The 19,817-nt window shown below is 36.6% G+C and overlaps 2 protein-coding genes across 2 annotated transcripts; both read right to left on the bottom strand.

The window, feature by feature from the left end:
- Positions 1 to 303: 303 nt before the first annotated feature.
- On the bottom strand, positions 304 to 8,681 carry LOC145234241 (protein unc-93 homolog A-like). Its single transcript, XM_080098991.1, has 10 exons — positions 8,523 to 8,681; positions 5,070 to 5,244; positions 4,614 to 4,763; positions 3,858 to 4,012; positions 3,115 to 3,391; positions 2,163 to 2,320; positions 1,566 to 1,730; positions 1,200 to 1,434; positions 527 to 694; positions 304 to 344 (listed from the first exon to the last, which is right to left on the bottom strand). The coding sequence occupies exons 1-10, from the start codon at positions 8,679 to 8,681 to the stop codon at positions 304 to 306; spliced, it is 1,683 nt and encodes a 560-aa protein (XP_079955117.1).
- A 6,621-nt stretch (positions 8,682 to 15,302) lies between these two features.
- LOC145233173 (heparan sulfate glucosamine 3-O-sulfotransferase 2-like) lies at positions 15,303 to 19,618 on the bottom strand. Its single transcript, XM_080097845.1, has 6 exons — positions 19,439 to 19,618; positions 18,966 to 19,081; positions 18,058 to 18,144; positions 17,716 to 17,879; positions 17,217 to 17,391; positions 15,303 to 16,262 (listed from the first exon to the last, which is right to left on the bottom strand). Exons 1-6 carry the CDS (start codon positions 19,554 to 19,556, stop codon positions 15,672 to 15,674), a joined length of 1,251 nt encoding a protein of 416 aa, XP_079953971.1. The 5' UTR covers positions 19,557 to 19,618; the 3' UTR covers positions 15,303 to 15,671.
- Positions 19,619 to 19,817: the final 199 nt, after the last annotated feature.

The following is a 19,817-nucleotide window of genomic DNA, read 5'->3' as shown; positions in this document are numbered from 1 at the left end:
CAAGTGTCAAAGACACTGGTAGTTGCATATATAAGCTATTGCTGCCAGGCATAATATCAAGTTTGTAGAGCTCTTCTGGCAAATACATTTTTATTCCGACGTTTCGACGTCCTATACAGGTCGTCTTTATCAGGGTAACACTGAATGCGATTTTGCCAGAATAGAGCTCTATACATTGGTAGTTACTATTTTTATAGCTGTAAACTTATTCACTACAGTGTCAGAGACAATTACATGTTTAATAGAGAAGAGAAGTCAACAAATGCTTTTTACAAATGCAATAAACTGCAGTCGCTAAGTCGATTAAATTTCAATAGTCCTCTTCATTCTGCGTCGTAGCAATACTGAACAAATAGAGAGATATCATTAAATTATGTTAATATTATTGCATTTTTTTCATTGCAGACATACAAACTAATATTTTTTAAACTTACGAGTTTTTTTTAGCAATTTATGTATAAGTTCCTTTGGTCGCAGTAACCAAAAATATATTTATTTTGAAACCATAGTAAATATGTGTACTTACCGACGCTTATCACGGTTAGTACAAGTAATCCAAGTTGAACAAATATTTTGTCTCTAACGCATATAGAAGTGCTCCAAGCAAACTGAAGAGCAAAACCAATTGAGAAGAGACTAACCCACATCGTATAGCAGAGTTCACGGTTTTCTTTAAAAGCTTCCGCGTACAAGTCTGCAACAAATAATTTAATAAACATAAGATGCGTAGGAAACGAAGCGTCTGTGAAACAAAAACACTGTAAAGAATTTAGCTATGTTGGTGGTGCTTAACAGCTAAAATAACGAAAGTGAAAACTAAGTACGCTGCAGATAGTGCACACTGTTTTGGCCTATATGGTCTTATGAGTGTTGCCGGTGACAAGGCATTGGCCGTATGTATGAGCTAATGAAGCTACATTACGGCATTCCAGTTTATTAAGTAACAGCGAAAAATAAAATCTCCATTCGGCAATCAATAGATGGTTTTTCTCGAGTTAGTGGGAGTACTGAAGAGTTTTGCCTCTATGCTACGACATACGTTTTGTATAGCCTACTGTAGTATATAGAGTTTTGCCATTGTCCAACTAAACCAGGGTTCTGTTATTTAAGTATTGATGGGTCATTGCAGAAGTGTACAGATTTGTCCAAATTATTTCTTAAAATGTGAAAAAGCTCAATACTGACACCAACGAACTTACTTGGCACCAACAAGTTCCAGCAACCACCAGTAAATCCCAAAATGATGAAGATTAAGTAGACGAGCCAAGCCGTGTCCTCAGTGGGGACCCAAACAGCACATAGAATGTAAATAGCAGCATCACCAATAAATGCGAAAGCCAACATTCCTCTCATACCAAATCTTCCTAGCACTCTTCCACCTACGTAACTTACAATACCATTGGCGAGCGCGTTGATGATCGTGCAAATGCCAATCTTTGAAAAAAAGGAAAGTATAGTAATTACCCAATATATTGTTTCTAAAATGCCAAATAAACTTTCAAAATGTGACACAAAAATAGTAACATTGCATCATAAAAAAGAGAGCATACTTATTTTTCTTTTACCTGGCTAACACCTTTGATGCAAGAAACAAAAGCACGTGTTAGCTCGGAATATAGAAATCCGATTTCTATTCCCAAATAAATATTTATTGGGTACATAAGAATTTGTCGAATGTCAATGCATCTGTAGAAAATGTCTTTTAACGATGTACAAGTATCTTGAAAAATCTGTAAACATCAATAATGTTAATTTAGGAAATGAAAATCCATTTAATCTATTGTTGTTTGCGAATTGTTTCGAACAACTTAATTAAATATTTATGTGACTTAAGTATTTATTAACCGTTGTAACCAAAGAAGCCTCATATGTTTGAGTAATAAAGCATGTCGCTTTTTTCGTATATTTCTATCGTTATATATTGCTATTAAAAATCCTTAATATATACCATTTGCGTTGCGCATAAGCAAATACAACTTACAATTTTAACATTTTTTCTTACTTAATAACACTATATACGGATCTGTGTATAATTTTAAAGGTGAAAATAACGGCCAAAATAGACGTAAAAAGCGACATGCTTTAGCAAAATAAAGCATGTCTTACTTAAATTTTTTGGTTATGACGCAAAATTAAAGCATTTGAGACTCAAAATGAAATACTTGTTTAAATTTGTTTGGCTGCTCCATGCTTCTTTCATCCTGATTTGTGTCGTTATTTTTTTCCAGGTCTTCCATTTCATCATCAGGGACGAATTGCAACTTTCCAGAAATAAAATTCATCGGCACATCAGGCATCAGACAAATATGCAATGTGCAGCCTAAATATAGTATTAAAGTTCGAGCAAACTTTATTTCTTATTAATATTTTGTAACCATGTTTATACATGGAGGGCAATATCAAATGTGTAACAATTTTTTTTAATGAACGTTTTATAATGCTAGTTTGCACCCAATACACTAATCGTGTTTGAAAATACATATGTGTACTGTAACAAACTAATTCATATTTTGGATATCGTCTTGTGAATTTTGTCTTTACAAGTTAAACGTGTGCGAAAAAGCAAATACATTTACTCCGTAAGTGTTTCTTTCACTACTAATTAAATCAGCGGTTTTTAAACTGGGGTCCATGCACGGTCCTTTAGGGGGTGAGGCAATTTTGCGGGGATCGCGAAAAGGTTGAAGTACTTTTATAATCTCATTTGGCATCAGTTTGTGGCACGGAATCAGTTTAAATCAAAGTAGAATTGAGAATCGACTGTCTCCATTGCCAAGCAATAGCCTTTATTGCATGACAACTAAAAAATGCAATTGTTCGCGCACAATCGTAATGTTTTTATCTTGTCTTTGTTGTCACAAGCTATCTTTGGATCATTGTTATGCGCAAATTTACATAAATAGCTAAAATCTTGCAATCAACTTTCGTTTTTACTAAAATACACATTCAGGCTTAAGGACCGCGAGCCCTCGAAATAACGGCTAAGGGACCGTTTTGAAAAAAATATGAAAAAGTTTGAAAACCACTGAATTAAATTAATGGAACTATTTGGTAGACTGTCCAGAAATCATTTTCGTCAAAACGAATGAATTACATGTATGCATGCTTCAGTACCTGATATCATCACTACAACAAAGGTTAAAATCAGCACATAAATTGCTATGGGACTGTTTGGAACATAATTGTCGATGTGCTGTTGAATTTTGTCTGGATCTTGGCAGTCGTTAGCCCCGCAGTGAAGGTAGCGGTTGACTTCAACATTCGATTCAGTGGTATTGAGCTGAGTCATCATTGTGGTCGAATTGGAGAAATAGTCAAGGTTCTGTGGGTTGCTGACATCAGATGATTTTAGAAAATGGAGAATAGTGGAGACAAATATGTTACCGAATATCTGCAAGATAACATAAAACGTCGCCTGTATGCTCGAAATCGAACTGATAAAGTTTCAACTAAGAACAACAAAGCATTATAACTGGGATCAGCCCTGAAGCGCTTATGCAGAGCAGCGTTTACGACATAGCCATTTTTGCAATGCCTTCGCATAACAGGAAAATCTAGACGTCGATGGGATTCGAACCCATGACAGAAGCCTATCGACGAGTCGCGCTTTATCATCTAATCTGTAGTAACATGGTAGATGTACGTCTACAATACACACTAACAGTCACAGCAGCTAATTTGTTTGTGCCATAACTAGAGGCGTACACGTGTCTACTTAGAAAGAAACATATATACGTTATTACACCGAAACTTTTCAAAAAAGGCATTTGCTATTGTTTTCTTATGTCAGATAGTTTCTGAACTCATAGTCACTTAACAATGTAAACTGATATTTTAAATAGCTTAAATTTTCTTACCATACTTAACTGGTAGAGCGCAAACATAATTCCACTAAATTCTCGTACACAAGTATCTTCTGTTTTCTTCGAGTGTTTGTGATAGATGTGCCCATAATAGCTGAAAAGAAGTCCGCATGGAGTCCAAAACATTACTCCGGCACAACCAACCATCACTGATACGATCATCAAAAGCCATTGTTCTGATGATATGCAGATACAGAGTTGTAAGTCGGGCCGGGACTTTCGGGCCGGGTTCGGGCTTAGGTTTTGTCAAACAAACGGGCTTGATTCGGACCTGACTTTACACTCTGTGTCAGTATTTTTTTGAATAAATTTAACAAGCTAAGTAACTAGTTGCTGGGCTTCACCTAATGTCAAACAGCCTTAAAACGGCCCTTTTCCAGATCAATTGACTTTTATTGTCTTTCCTGTGGCTTCAATGTATAGGCCTGCCAATCAAACTTTCGGGCCTAAACGGTTTTTTTAAAGTACTTTCGGGTAGATGCCGGGTTTGGGCTCCAATTTCAGGCCCGTTTACAACAATGTGCTGTTTCTATTAGCACGGTGACAACATTTTGTGACACGTTAATGTCGCATGAACTGAGTCTAGTAACATTCAAAGAAACGTAAAACGTAACCAAAAAAACAAGTGCAATGTTTTGTTAAACATAAACAATCAAATTAAACTGAACTAATCACATGTTTTAGGTGGATTAAGATATATGAGAAAAACCTTTCGTGCAAAGTACTTATCAAACCGTTTACAAAACTTACTTGGATAAGCATTCGCAAGAACGTAGGCAATATGAACAATTTCACTTGCAATCATTAATTTCTTCGACCCAAAAAGTCGAATAATAATTGGAACGACAAAGATACCAAAGAAAATTGAAGTTCCGTAGTTAACTGCAGTTGCTTTTGCACCTGTTGAAACAGTAATGATTCTAAACATATGTTTTTTTTTCAATTGCAATTGTGTCCTACGCCTTTATACGTTGTTTGAAACTGTAGGACGAAAACGTTTTAAGACGAAAACAAAATAACTTGAGTTTTAACACATAGAAGATAAAAAATGTCACACTATCTACAGAATTTTTTACACGTCTATTAAAAGTTAATCGAGAGAAGCTACGGCATTGACAGCACAACAAACATTAAAATCTAATTCTGAACCAGCTGCAGTCAAATGAATTTGCTTTAGTGTATTAAACTAATTACAATTAATCTTACCAAGTCCACCCACGATATTGATGCTTGATTGAAGCAAGATCATTGAGCTGTACCCACAGAACAAAAGCACAACGCCAACACATATCAATATGTAAGTTCGTTTAATTTTCCTTTTCGCAATCTGGTCTTCAGTTCGGACTTTTACCGTGCCGTTGAGGGGCATTTTGAAAGCTTGCTGTTGACGGAAAGTTGTAATTTCAACTAAAACGGTCTGAAACTTTTAAACACAAATTTTGCTGAAACTTTTTAAATACCTCTTGCAGTCGAAGAAATGCTGTGTTAGGTGTTTACGCGAGGTGAACATGATTTGTGTGGGTTTGTAACCGGTGTGCAAATATTTAAATATGACGTTTGCAACGAATAGGAAATTTAGTCTCCGTCAAACAGACCATGTAGGTATGATTTTTTGCTGATACTTAAACTTGGCGGTTCACTTTTATGTGGCAACGAAATTTCGGACGTCATTGGTAACATCATCTTCGCCCAGCACATGAATTTACTCTTTTACTTCACCACCCGTAGACGAACCAATAAAAAGCTATTTTACCCACAAACGTAATATGATATATTGCGAGACTAAATTTATGCGGTCCGCTTAATTATGTGAGGATTGGTACGCTCCGGGGAAAAAAACCTCTATTGTAGTCTTTCTATACTTATTATTTTTTGAACGGTGGCTACTTCACTTTATTTGCTAGTGGCAAAACAGTGGGCATTGGGTTAAACAGGGGCGGGAAACCTTTTTGTTCATAAATGCCATTAAACGTTTCATCGACACTCGTGTAGGCCGCACAGACTATTTCCCAGGCCTAGGACAGTGGTGTTCAAACTTTTTGATTTACAGTTTGGTCGTTGTGTAATTTTCTCTTGCAGAATCATGGGGCTTTTGGTCCAAGCTGAAAAAAAGGTAAACAAACTTCCCATACACTACATATCCCCCTTCACTACAACATTCAAGATTTACTTCACTTGTAGATGCACTTGTTTGCGCATATCAATGACCTACTAAGGGCAGCTTCTGAGATCACAGAAGTCTTAGACATTAGATAGTCTTGGGCAAGCAATTGTTTTTTTGTGACACAAGTAGGATTGTAGAGCTCTTGGTAGTCCCACAGAAATCGCTTTGTGAACCACTATAGGACCATTGGCTCTAGTATGAACACCGCTGCCTTAGAACTGATCAAATAGTAATGGGAAATAATAAAAAATCTCAAAAAATACATTTTTGTTTCTTTTACTGGTGCAGCGTGCAATTTCAAGATCCTAAAACTAATTCGACATCGAAGGCCGTACTTAGTGCCCTAAAGGTTGCATGTGGCCTTTAGGCCACAGGTTCCCAACCCCTGGGTTGACATCCTTAATGACAGTCAAAAATATCGTGTGGTTCCTCGTGCATTACAAAGTTTGATGCATTTTACAGATAAGCTCCTGTCCTTACTTTGTGTAGCGTCGCACCTTCAGTGCTGAGTCTGGATAAACTGCCAGTGCGAGCAAAATAATTTTATCAGATCAAGGTTGAATGACAAGCGCAATAAACGCGGTTTTCTGCAAAGAAACGCCACAAGTAAAAATCACAATGAGCAACAGCGACACCATACGTCAGACAATCATATGTACAGTAAGAAGCAATATACTAAACTTTGATCTGCCTAAGCTTTTCGATTATAATTAACATAATTATGTATTCAATCACAGGTTGACCATAAGCACGGCGTTCAATGCAGCCGAGCCACTTCGTCACACATGTAAATGGCGTTGAATCTTGCCCTACTGGTTTTGACATAATTATGCATTCAAGTAAAGCATAAATAACGACGCTATTAGGCACACCACCTTATCGGTAAATAAACCGGGTTGCAGCTCTATAATGCACAACATAATGTATGCAGGTCAAACTTGAACTTGCTACAATAATATAAGACAACGTGTTGTTAATAACTGGTACAGTAACAAGTAAATCGTAATAACACAGAATGCACACCAGTAACTGAAGTCTTTACACAGCTCAAATACATTCGTAGACAGTTTTGCATATTATCAGTAAACTTCCTTACAAAAAACACATATATTAGTTAGTTGTCTATTACATGATCACTTTCATGCGGACAGCACATAGAGCAGACTCTAATAAACGCAAACCATGCAGTCTCGTACAAGGTAATTGCACCACAATGGATGACCGGTGTCCTCTCTATTTTAAAAAAATGTTGATGTCTAACACTTTCAGTGCGGTTGATGTATATATACAGATATATCTACGTTAAAAGACGTTTTGCGCAGAGTGTGGATTGACGTTAATTTACATCAAAAATGCGGCTGCCCGTTAATGTACGTCGAGACCAAACAGCCCACGCCATTTTGATATCGCTTTTTTTACCTCAATTTACCTTTTAAGTAAACAGGGTGCATGAGTTCCTCTCAACACTTTTAAGGGTTCACCAAACCAAAAAGGTTAAAGAGCACTGTGCCACACAACAAGATAGCTGTGTTTCAGTCCTGTGGTGTTTAAGGTTGCCTCGCAATGGTTGCCAGCCTGCTAATTAATTACATACTTTTATCTGGGGTGGCAAAACTGAGTATGCTTAAAAAGTCATAGAATTTGACGTTATTTAAGTTATGGCGTAGTTTGATATATGGTGTGGTACCTTATGGAGCAGAAAAGACACGTTTTACGCTTTAAATTTGTGTTCATATAAGATTCGGTTTCGGCCGAATCGCAACAGATTATTCGGCCGAAACCGAATCCTTGCAAAAATGGCCGATTCGGCAGAATAAATTCGAATATTCGGTACATCTCTAGTTGAAATACCACTCCAAGCTATAGAGTTTTCTTGTTTACGCCGCATGCATGTAAAAACGACTTGAATCAAAATAATGTTGGTTACAAAATTACAAAAAATGACTTTACATGTTCCAAAATTTATTAAACGGCAAGTTGCATGCTTACACTAGTAACGTCTTTTTGGGAGGAAGAGGGTAGACAACAACAATATTTTTATGTGACCTGAGAAATGCACGTACAAATCCAAGCATGTTTGGAAATGCAAACGAGAAAGCTAAAGCAATTCATTTCCCGCGAATTTTATAATGGAAACCAAAAATTCAAAAATGAGAGGAAACATTTTACAAAGTTACAAATTAAGCTGACTTTCTCGCGCAAACGTTCTTTTCGCTCTTTATAATACCCAAATCGGAAGGTTTTCTTAAACCAGTGTACGACTGCGCTTTGCGTGGTAGCAAAAGTCTGTTTAATAGTACTAACTTTGTAGAATTGTGTAATCACACAACAAGTTTTTACCATTTGCGACAAAACAACAACAAGTTTTTATCATTTGTTTTATTTCAGAAGGGACACGTTTTTAGCTACCAATTTCAGCCTAGCATCACTTCCAGTTAAAGTTCATTCCAACATTTTCATAGAATTTTTGATTGAACGTGCGAAAAAACGCTTACAGTCTTTCCATTGTCCAGAACGTCTTGAAGTTCCTCAGTCACTGTTCCAGGATCTTTGATAAACCTATCACCATAAATTATTTCAAAGCCAAATTCGCTAAACAACGACTGCTTGCCTTCGATATGAACAGAGTAGATTTCGTTGGCGAGAAGAACCATCGCTGTATTAACTCACGCGCGAGTTAACAAAGTTTTGATAAAGGCCAGAGAAGTGGGTTGGAGAGCTCATCCAACTCTTTATCTGGTCTTGGAGCGTTGATAGAAACGCATCCACGTTTTGCACCAAAGTTCCATGTTGTGCCACCATCCTATTATTGTTTTTTTTTTGTACTTCACGCGCTGGAAAATGTAAATTGTATTGAGTTAATACATAAAGTTAGTTAAAATGAATTGTTAAACAAGTTTGTTGTAAGCGTTTACACAGGGAGAATGTGGGCAAATAAGTGCAAATATTATTAAACAATTTCATTTTCGTTCTGTTGGTGGTAATTTTAATGGTTAGGTTGATTACTGTTTCAAACTTGCAGTATACCAGTAACCGACTTGTTTGCATTTAGGCATTATTGATTGCCTGGTCCTATAATTTTAAATCAACTCAAATGAAGTAAATCAACTCAAATGAAGTTACCTGTTTCCTTTTAGGTTGAAATTTCCGTCCCCCTTGTTTGCTGGATCAAAGTGTGACGTCATCTGATCGGCTTCAAGAAAAACATTTTCGGGTGCTTATCTTATTACGTGTACAAGGGTCAAAAACAATTTAGAAAATACGGACATACTTATGCTGGACTTATAATTTTTTTCATAATTATCCTCTCTTTATTGCAGGAGTAAAAATGGCAGTATCCTAAATAAACCTGTAGAAGCATGAAACCTAATTTTCTAAGTCTGTTGTAACCTTAAAAAGCTGAAAAACAAAAACAATGTTTGGTAAACCTGCAAAAAGACAATTGGTAACTTATTTAGGTATTTTACGATGCTTAAACATTCATATAGGTTACTAGTCAAAAAAATATTATTAACACATTGAAAATCCCTAAACACCTAAAAACTGGAATCAAAACTGTTTAGTTTAATATTTTTCCCCAACACCTACAAGAAGTTTCGTGATCACTTTGAAATGTAAAAAATAATTAATAATGTAGCCCCAAACCTAAATAAATATGTGTTTGGAAAATGCCTAAAACCTGCAAACAAAAATCCTAAAGCAATCTGAAAAACAAAACTGTTTGTTAATGGGAGTTAATGGGACAAAATCTGAAAAACAAAACAAAATAAGGTTAAACTTGCGAAAATAAAGTTCTATGATGTAAAATAATAGAAATACTAATTTCAAACCTACATGAAAATTCATGTAAGGTACCTGAAGGTATATAGGCCCGGAAGGTAATAAGGCCCACTGCTCATATTTTTTTATGTGCCAGAAAAAATGCTTCCGTTTTGATGTAATTTTAAAATATATATGTACTTAAAATTATTTACAAAGTTTTGGATCTGCAAGTTATATGTAATTGTTATCATGACCAATCCAAATTAAGAAGGGTTTATTTTCAACTTTTTATTATTTTTTGTTAAAATTGATAGCAAAAATGAAAAGGTTGTGTTGTCGAAATGAAAACTTATTAAGCTATATTATAAATGGGGTCATTTTAGTTTAATTGGAGCATTAGGCTATCCGATCTGGAAAAAAGAATTACTTCAAATAAATTTTATTACGGTTTTGTTTATCAGGCATTGCTTGCAATAAGGCCCAACGATAATTTGTTATTTTCTCAAGTCTCTTTTATAGTAAAAGCGACTGATATTCACAAAATTTGCTTTTTTGCTTTCTTAGGTAGATAAAATGTCCGAATAAGATGTTTGTGGAAGTAATCTTTCGTTTAGTATTTTTGGTTATCAAACGTCAAGGGGTCGTTTATTCTTTTTTAGTACCTTCAGATTAACAGTTATATGTCTTAGTTAACAGTATATGTGTAATATAAGTTAATAACGTTGCTTGTTTGAACTTTTATTTGACCGAAGCAAAGTATAAATGAGTCTGATTGGTTTCTAGACTATTTTTAAAAACATGAAAATGTTGGGCTTTATTAACAGCATAGGTTTGTATTAAGGCCCAAGTTTTAATTTTTTTTAAACTGTTATCCTACAAAAACAAAACTTGCAAACGCCCCCAAAATTTAATGGATGTTTAATATCAACCTCTGCAACAATCATGCCGAATTTGGCCTGGAACGGTTAAATGGTTTTTCAGTTATACGCAATAGTTTTTTAATGGGCCTTGTTAGCTGCAGGTACCTTATAGCAGGGGTGTCCAACCTTTTTGGTCAAAGGGCCACATGCGGTTTACGAATCATTGCGCGGGCCACTTAAGTGTTACTGGCTAACTGCTAGTTTGGAATCCTAGAAATAGCTGTCTTATAATTTCTAATTAAAATCCTCACACCGAAATTATAATCTTAGAAATGTGTATTATCCTCGTTTACAGTTATAAGAACAATAAACACACCAAGATATAGTACAGTCAACAAAGTTTTTCCCACACGTCGACATTTGAAAGTGAAGTTTGGCACTGTTTTTCTCTAACAAGTTTGGCAATATTCGGTGAGATGGACTATGGAGCAGTGCGAAGCGATTTTTTTCTATATTGCTGTCAGAAATTACTGATCACGCAGGGGATTTGTCAACCTTTCTTGGAAAGTTCTGTTAGCGTTACTTTTTTGTTTCCTGTTTGGCATAATATATATATCACTGCAGAGAGCGGAAGATGTTTAACTGCTAAATGCGTTTCCAGATGCATCTCAATGAACCAAGAAACATTACTGACTGACTCTTGAAGCACGAGTCAGATTGTGAAGTAACAATATGAAAATTGTGATGCGTAACAATGCGCATTGTGACGCAATAAAAGTAACGTGAACAGTTGTGTATTACTACTCTATTAACAAAAAATATAGCAAATAATAAATGCCAATTTTTCAGAATAAAAGTTCGCTATAAATTACGTAAGCGATTAAGTTGCCAATAAGAGTCATTTCAAAAAATACTACGCGGGCCACTCAGAACCTTCCGGCGGGCCACATGTGACCCGCGGGCCACGGGTTGGACACCCCTGATGTATAGCAAGGTTTCAAATACGTTTTATCATTTTTTGAAGAAATTTGAAAATGTTAAAATCAAAATTATGACTCCAAACCTGAAAAACAGAACAAAGTTAGCATTCAGCAATAAATCAAACGAAAACAGAAAGAAACTTACATTTTAACATTGATTTGGAGATGGACAACAGCAAAACCTGATTTCTGTCACAACTAAACTTTAAGTTCTAAAACTTAACGATGGCGGTTCGCATAGTTAGAACGTGCGACGGGCGATGAAAAATGCACCATAAAAACATGAAGAACCTGACGGCTGATGTAAAACGCACAACACCCCCCAAGAACTGGTCTACTTAAAAAGAAATGAAAGGATAGAAAAAGTGGACTCCACATTTCGGTTTGTTGATGAAAGAGGGAAAACGACAGTGAAATCGAACTACCATTTTTGGACATTATAAATTGCGATTAAACTGTGACAATGTCGTTTAATTCCAAGAGAAATCAGTCGGTCATCTACGTTCGATGAGTTTCTGAAAAAACGTTGGAACCGCCATCGTCCCTGCGCGGCCGACGTGAAAGTGCACAAACTTGTCTGAACTACCTGCCCTGCATACAACCGCCGCAGATTAGCCTAGAAAAAGTAGAAAGTGAGTCTGTCGTGTTTTCAACCACCCAAAATGACATTGCCCCATGATGACTGGGTGGCCAAGTCAAGCGGAAATACGGAACTGAAGTAAGTATACATAATATGTAAGCCTAACTCCGCAAAAAAATAAAGGCTTGACCAGCAAAATGGGGAAATTGAAGGCTTTTTATTCCGCGAAATTTCCATTTAGCAATAAAATTACATTACGAAAAACAGGAGTTATTACATCACATGTTTGATATCCAATTCGCGGCATCTTTTTAGTAAAGAAAACCCTGAGCCGGATGTACAAGCATGGATAAAACAAGCTGGTCAAAACCCAACAAAATGTCCACAAAATCCCTATATTTACAGTTAGCATAGGCGCAGCAAAATGTTTTAAAAGGAACAGTGACGTTTTAAGGCGTATAACTCAACAACATCACGTCACTGCCCTTGCCCTCCGAGTCCCCCCAGGACCCATTTTTTATGCAAACGCAGGGCTGGGCAAAAATGTAACAACAGTTTGCGCCCTACCAGGATGGTTCACGGGAGTTTTCGGGCTAAATGCAAAGCCGGTCTCCTCTAGCCCACGAGCCTGGGCTTTCATTGGAAATAGCGGTGTCCGTTACTAGGTCCCGCCTGTATCGCGGCCAATGCAATGCGGTGGAGACCATGCCAAGGCCGTGCTTCTAAGCGCACTTTATTTTAGCTAAAGCCTTTTATCAACGCGCCACGCCTAGCTAAAAATCGATCTAAGGTAAAGTCCCTACGTGGCGCGCGAATCCCAAGCGTTCCCCACCTATGTTGCCTAACCTAAACCTATTTAAAAAGTGCCACTCTAGTTCTAGCCCTATAGCGCCAACTGGCTGACAATAATAGCACTCCTATAGACTTGGGCCTTTCTTTTGCCGTGAAGGACTTCCTTTACGGGCCCTTCTCGGAAAAAGAATAGGATACTCAACCCTAGCGCCAGTTAACCTAAGTTAGACCTAACAGTTTTGTAATCCCCGCGGTTGACCCACGACATACTCCTATGCTGACATACAAGTAAAATATTTGAAGTTGTTTGTTGACGATGAATGGAAGTTGAAGAGATCGTATGTGCAGAAGAACTTCGGGTTCTGCAAAAAAATATTTCATTAGTTAATGCGTACAGGTTGTGCAAACTCTTGCAAATAATTTAGAATGCTACTAGTGACCCTAAAGGCCGAATCTCTAGAACGCGCGTCAGATTTCACGTGCGGCCTCTATTTAAAAAAAGCGCCGGCGTGTGCGTGTATGACATCACAATGCCTAAAGCACGTTCTGTTGCAATGGTCTTGTGAAGTGAATTGTTCTCGCAGGCATAAACAGTTGCTGGTTAAGTTCGTTTTTTAATACCAGCACAACAATAGAAAGCTAGTTATTTTAGATGTTATATGGTACTGTTTCAATGTGCAATTATTTGTGTTTGTAAAAACGTAATTTATTGGCAAAACGTTTTCATATTGCATTTGAGACTAATAAAACATTACGATATCAGTAACATTCTTTTGGTGCTTTATTTAAGTGTATGAACATGTATATGTTAAAATGTACATCGTAACTAATATGCAATTCATAACAAATTAGTATGCAATGCAGGTACCACCTTTCCACCTTGAATAAAATACCAACATAAGCTATATACTATCATGTTATTTCCTATTGTGTAGCATACATGAAACACAGAATTCTGATTTACCTTGTAGCTTCTGGATGATTCCACTTCCCCACGCCTCAAATATCACGAGAAAATTGACTTTGACTGGAATGGCTTTGGCACGCCAAATACCTCCTTAAGTGCCGATTGGCTGCATCTACGTGTCGATTTACGATGATGTGGCTCGCGAAAAAAGTTTGGGGAGTCATTTTTTATGTGATTTATTGCAAATAAGAAACAAACAGTATAGGTGCCATACGTGGAGTTTTTAGCTGATTTTGAAATCAAATTTGTGACCTACACCATTAGTAGGGATATATTTCAAATTTATGTAAACCAAACCCTGAAACAGGGCTGTCAAACTCGCGACCCGCGGGCCGCATGCGGCCACAAAGCCCTCCACTGCGGCCCACGAACACTCAACAACAATTGTATTATTTTGTCAGATATTTGGGCGGACGCGAACATGTTCATTAAAATGTATGTATTGGCGGCAGTGACGCAATTAAAACTCTTTTGCCAAAAATTTTGATTTTCAAAACTCCTCTAAGCAGATTTTGCAGTACTGAAAAAAAAACGGGAACCACAAGCGTCACAATAATGATTAAGACGTAATAAACAATTAAAACTGATCTTCACACGGAGTAGCTCACTCTGTGCATCAAGTTGGAATTTAATCTGGGCTTTTGGGGCGACACTAGTTGGTATATATGTGATATAAACCTAATTCCTTTACATCTGCAATTTTTAAATAACAACTAGCAGGTAATCGGCGGCTGTGGGTTAAATAAGGATCTGCGATGCGGCAGTAGTAGCGAAAAGGTTGTTTAGGTGTATAAAACTAGTTTAAAAATCACATGCGGCCCTCGGCATAATTTCCAAACTGCAATGTGGCCCCGAATCCCACGAGTTTGACACCCCTGCCCTAAACGACCCTAATTGTCATATGTCATATCAATTTTGTAAACAAATTTTGTTGTGAATTCAAATTTGCAAATGAAATTAACTTGAAATCAAATTTGTAAACGAAATTTGCTTGAAATAGAATTTGTAACAAACTTTGTTTTGAAATCAAATTTGTAAACGAAATTTGTTTCAAAATCAAATTTATCCAAGCCGTTCTGATTACACAAATAATGCCATTCTCATTACACAAATAATGTCAAAATTAAACAAATTGCAACGGTGGGTTGTGCATCATCTGTAGCCGAGAAGTCAAAATAAAAGGTTATTCACCATAACTCTACAAAGTCTTCCAGGCAAAAAAACGACAACCGAAAGTTCCATATACTTATTTAGTATTGATTGGGGTAACTTTGCAGAAATATCAGTCACAAAAATGAGGAATTGCAGTGAGTATGTTACCATACAACACTTTTCCAGGCAAGAAAAATCTAATACAAGGTAATTCATACAAAAACGACAAAAATGCATAAATGTGCGTTACAAAATCAGAACAAAATGACTTCACCAGTTGCAAAAAGTATAAAACGATAGAATGCATGCTGACACTAGTAAAAGTGTTTTTGAGAGATGTGTGGCAAAAATGACATTTCTTATTGTACTGAGATATAAATAACTTTACGACTACACTTTGCGAGGTAGCAAAGAGCTCTTTGATTATATTAAGTCCCTTTGAAGAATTGTGCAATCACAAGTGGTTACTGTAGCCGAAAAAACAACAACAGTTTTTATCATTTGTTTTCGTTACAGAAAAGAAACATTTTAAGCTACCTATTTCAATAGCATCACTTCCAGTTAAAATTCATTCCAACATCTTCATAGAATTGTTGATTGAACGGGCGAAAAAACGCTCTCAGTCTTTCCATCGTTTCAGCACTAGCGGTGTAATTTCCTTTTCTGGTGCGACCCTTATGCTTTCCCAAGCACTTCAGTTCTTTTACATCTACTTCTTTATTGCTAATCTGCAGATCTTCGACAGCGAAATGTCGGTAACAGAAATGCCCGTCACTGGGTCGTCGAACAAAGTCTTCCTTCAGTAGAACTTTTGGCAGACCAAGAAAGTCTTGAAGTTCCTCAATTACTGTTCCAGGATCTTCGATGAATCTATCACCGTCAATTATTTTCAAGCTTGATTCGTTAAACAACGACTGCCAGCTTTTGATATGAGCAGAGTAGATTCCGTTGGTAAGAAGAGTCATCGCTGCATTACCTCGCGGTAAGTCAACAAAGTTTTTTCGAAGGTCAGAGATGTGGGTTGAAGAGGTCATCCAACTCTTTATCTTGTCTTGGAGCGTTGGCAGAAAAGCATCCACATACTGCTCGAAAGTTTCGTATTTTGCCACCATCTTCTCGTTGGCGATTTTGTACTTCACTCGCTGTAAAATTTTAATTGTATGGAGTTAATACTTAAAGTTAGTTGAAATAAATTGTTAAACAAGTAAGCGCTTACAAATTGTAAATGTGTAACTAAGTGGAAATATTATTAAAACAATTTCATATTTTTTCTATTGGTAGTAACTTTAGTGGTTAGGTTCATGTGACAAACTTGCAATATACTATATAATTGTCTGCATCAATGCATGAATGATTGCCCAGTCCTATAATATTGCATTTGTACACCGCAAACGCGCCACGCCAGTCTTACATGTTACACACAAAAATATTAACATATTCCGTATCCGCTGCATTTTTAAGAGGCATAGCACAAGGTGGAAAAATTTTGCTTTCAAGCCATTTTCTATACCCACGACATACCTTTGAACTGGGCTATATGCAGATGCTTGTTAGGGTGGGTTAAATCGGTTTAGGGGTTGTGATACCACCATATGAGTATTCGGCTTTGTTGAGTACGCAAAAATACAATAGTACGCAAGACCGCATTAAATTCACATTCCAAGATAATGACTGCAAGCGCTAAATCATATGCAGAAGAGGGTTGTGAAAACGGGTATATTGTTGCTCTTTGGCCAAGTCACCTTAACGACCTTGGGGGGGTTTGACTTTAGAAAGCTCCCGAGGAAATCCCGTTTTTTATGTCGGTATATGATTCAGTTGAGCAGCACCATACCGCCAAGTTCCTGCCCCTTGACGATTATTGCAATTATAAATCTTCTTTAAATATCATTAGCGCTCTCTAGAGGATTTTTTGAAGGCTGTTAAGTCCTACCAAAACCAGGTAGTTGGTTTTACCCATCTACAAGCAGGTGCGGCGAAATTAAATGTCCTGTTTCAGTCGGGAAACAATATTGGGAACAATATCACAAAAAAACGCTTACTTTGACCCATAACATAAATGAGAAACCAAAAGGTTAATCTGAGACAAGTCAAACCTCATGGATAAAGTCGGAAAATGCCCTTGCAGTGGGATCGCACACGATTACCAGTAGTTTCACATCGGGAATGGACGATTTTATTAATTGGGGCATATTTTCTGGTGGAAATCCAAAATAGATTGGTGTCTTTTCCATTGCTAATTGACGCTCATTGGTAGGAGGAAGCATGCCTCTGACAATGATAACGTAATCGTCATGAGATACATGGTTATTGTGCATTGATGAATACTTTAACTCAAAGAGTATGAAATGTTTTGCCACACTATAAATGGCGACATAGCTGCATTTACAGACTTTATGCAATCAATACCACATAACCCAAGCAATTTAAATAAAATGTTAAAACGAACCATGCTTATTTAGTCATTATAGGTGATATAACTATGGCCATGCGCTTAATAACGATTAAATAGTGATTTTGTGTGCCCAATAACATCAGAACTGGGGTTTCCAAAAAATAAATAGTTTTTGAGAAAAATGATTAACAACAATTTACTTGTAAGCATCTAAGCCTTGGTGAAACTTGTCAGCGAAAAAAAATGTTTCATGTCCTGGTGGGATTCGAACCAATGGATGGTGACTTAAAAACGTGATTACGCCAGTTGATCCGCACTTTTTAATCCCAAGACCAATCACTTTAGGCAGCCGATGCTTTTCGTTCTGTGTTAATAGAAGGCACAAGTTTAGAACTAAAAACCAAATTGTAGTCATAAACTAACCAAAAAACTGGTTTTAATGAGATTTCGATGTACACAAGTATTGAATGTAACTTGCATGGCCAAAATCACGTCTAAAAGATTCTTAAAACAACTTTATTTACAAAAACTAAAATCCATACCTTTATATTTTCCTTATTGTATTGTCGCAGCTCTTCAAGCTTCTTTTTCCTTATTTGCAGTTTTTGTTCCAATGGACTTCGATTGATCTGGATTTGTAAATATGTAACGTAAAAGATTTTCAAAATATTTTATATTTAAAAACTAAAGACCAAGCCCATAAAAGATATGGTCGATCCATGAAATCGACCATATCTTTCATACAACTACAATTCAACTAAACTGTTTTGGTGAAAGTTTAAATTGTAGTAGAAATGTGAACAGTGGCTGCTCGTGGCTCAAATCAGCAGGGATGCTATTTCAGCACCTGATCCGAAAACAATGAAGTTAAACAAATTTTTGCTCACTATAACCGTTTTAATACAGTTCAGACTTGATTCATTTAAATCAAGATCTTCTGTAAAATGCGCGCGTTATGTGTTTAACTTGGCACTGCGGCATCGACAGTGCCATTCCTTTTTTTCCGCATGCTCTTTCTTTGTTTCTTTCATAATCTTGATTGTCCAACTCAACTTGCGTTTTTTTTTGGGCGCAGTACCCCGTTTAAACTAGTAGATGGCAATTGAAGTATTAAAATAGAGTTTATACATTATGCGATTCAAAATAGATAAACTGTATTTGTAATTTAAATATTATGTCCATGTAAAATTCAAATAGGGGGTGCTGCAGTTATCTGCAATACCTTTACAAGAGCTACCACTGATTGAAAGCCACACAAAAACTGCTGCCTCGTCACATTTGTTTGTTCACGAACATTCATACGTATTGAAACACCAATATTACCATGTGCATGTTATGTCTCAGAAAAAACACATTTGTTTAATAATAATTAACACAAACAGGTATGTTGCAGTTAAACAGTAATGTTAGGTCCTGATATTAAACAAAATCGTAAAAGAAATTACAGCACCTGACCAGAGTCTTCACGAAATTTCTGAGAGTTATCAGTAGTTTCCTTGCTGGCTTCAGCATTCGCTACAGCTCTTTCAACTTTGTTGACGTTATAATTTGATACGTTTCCTTCAACTGAAACAACACTAAGTTTCAAGGTAGAGCTAAAAGAACTCATAGGTCAGGCCTGCTACTTTCTCATTTTCAAAAGGTGACACAACGGAGCATAAGCTTTTTGCTATGGCAATAATTGCTGACTCAGCAGTTTGCTGACTTAAGCCGCGCCTGTGAGTTCTGGTGTTAGTAGCTTTTCCAAGTTTCAAGTAATTAATTGTGAACGTGTGAACTCCATACGTTTAAAAGTTGTTGATTCTAAGATTGATTCCATGTGCCGTATACCCAGGGTTGTTTAAAAAAAACTTTTTAGGCCGTTTATCATTCGAAAAGCAAAAAAGGTTGAAAAACAATACAATACGTTATCTTGATCAACACCTCTGTACAAAAATCTCCAAGCAGCAAACAGCAGTAATATGTTGAAAAGTCCGAATATTTTTATCAAGTATCTTGCATTCTTGCGATGTATCCACCACAGCAGTGTGTTCGGCTTCATTTTTGACCAGACAAATGGTTATCAATAGATAAATGTTTTTGTAATATCTGCTTACAACCTAAAGGCTGTTCTTAAAAACACAAACAAAAATGAGCTGCTCTAAGTAAACATAAAGTCATACATTTGTGCAGGATTATTTTATACTTCGAGGGCGCTATATCTTACCTTCACACATCGTTTTATGTTGAAAAAAAATCACCTTCACTCAATACTGCTAAACAAACTCTACATGGCGCATCAGTTACTTTAACGCAATTCAGT

This window comes from Phallusia mammillata, chromosome 6 (assembly GCF_965637545.1).
Source record: "Phallusia mammillata chromosome 6, kaPhaMamm4.hap1.1, whole genome shotgun sequence".
In the NCBI taxonomy this organism is placed as follows: Eukaryota; Metazoa; Chordata; class Ascidiacea; order Phlebobranchia; family Ascidiidae; genus Phallusia; species Phallusia mammillata.
The sequence above is the reverse complement of the archived record's forward strand: the minus strand, read 5'-3'. Positions and strand labels throughout refer to the sequence as shown.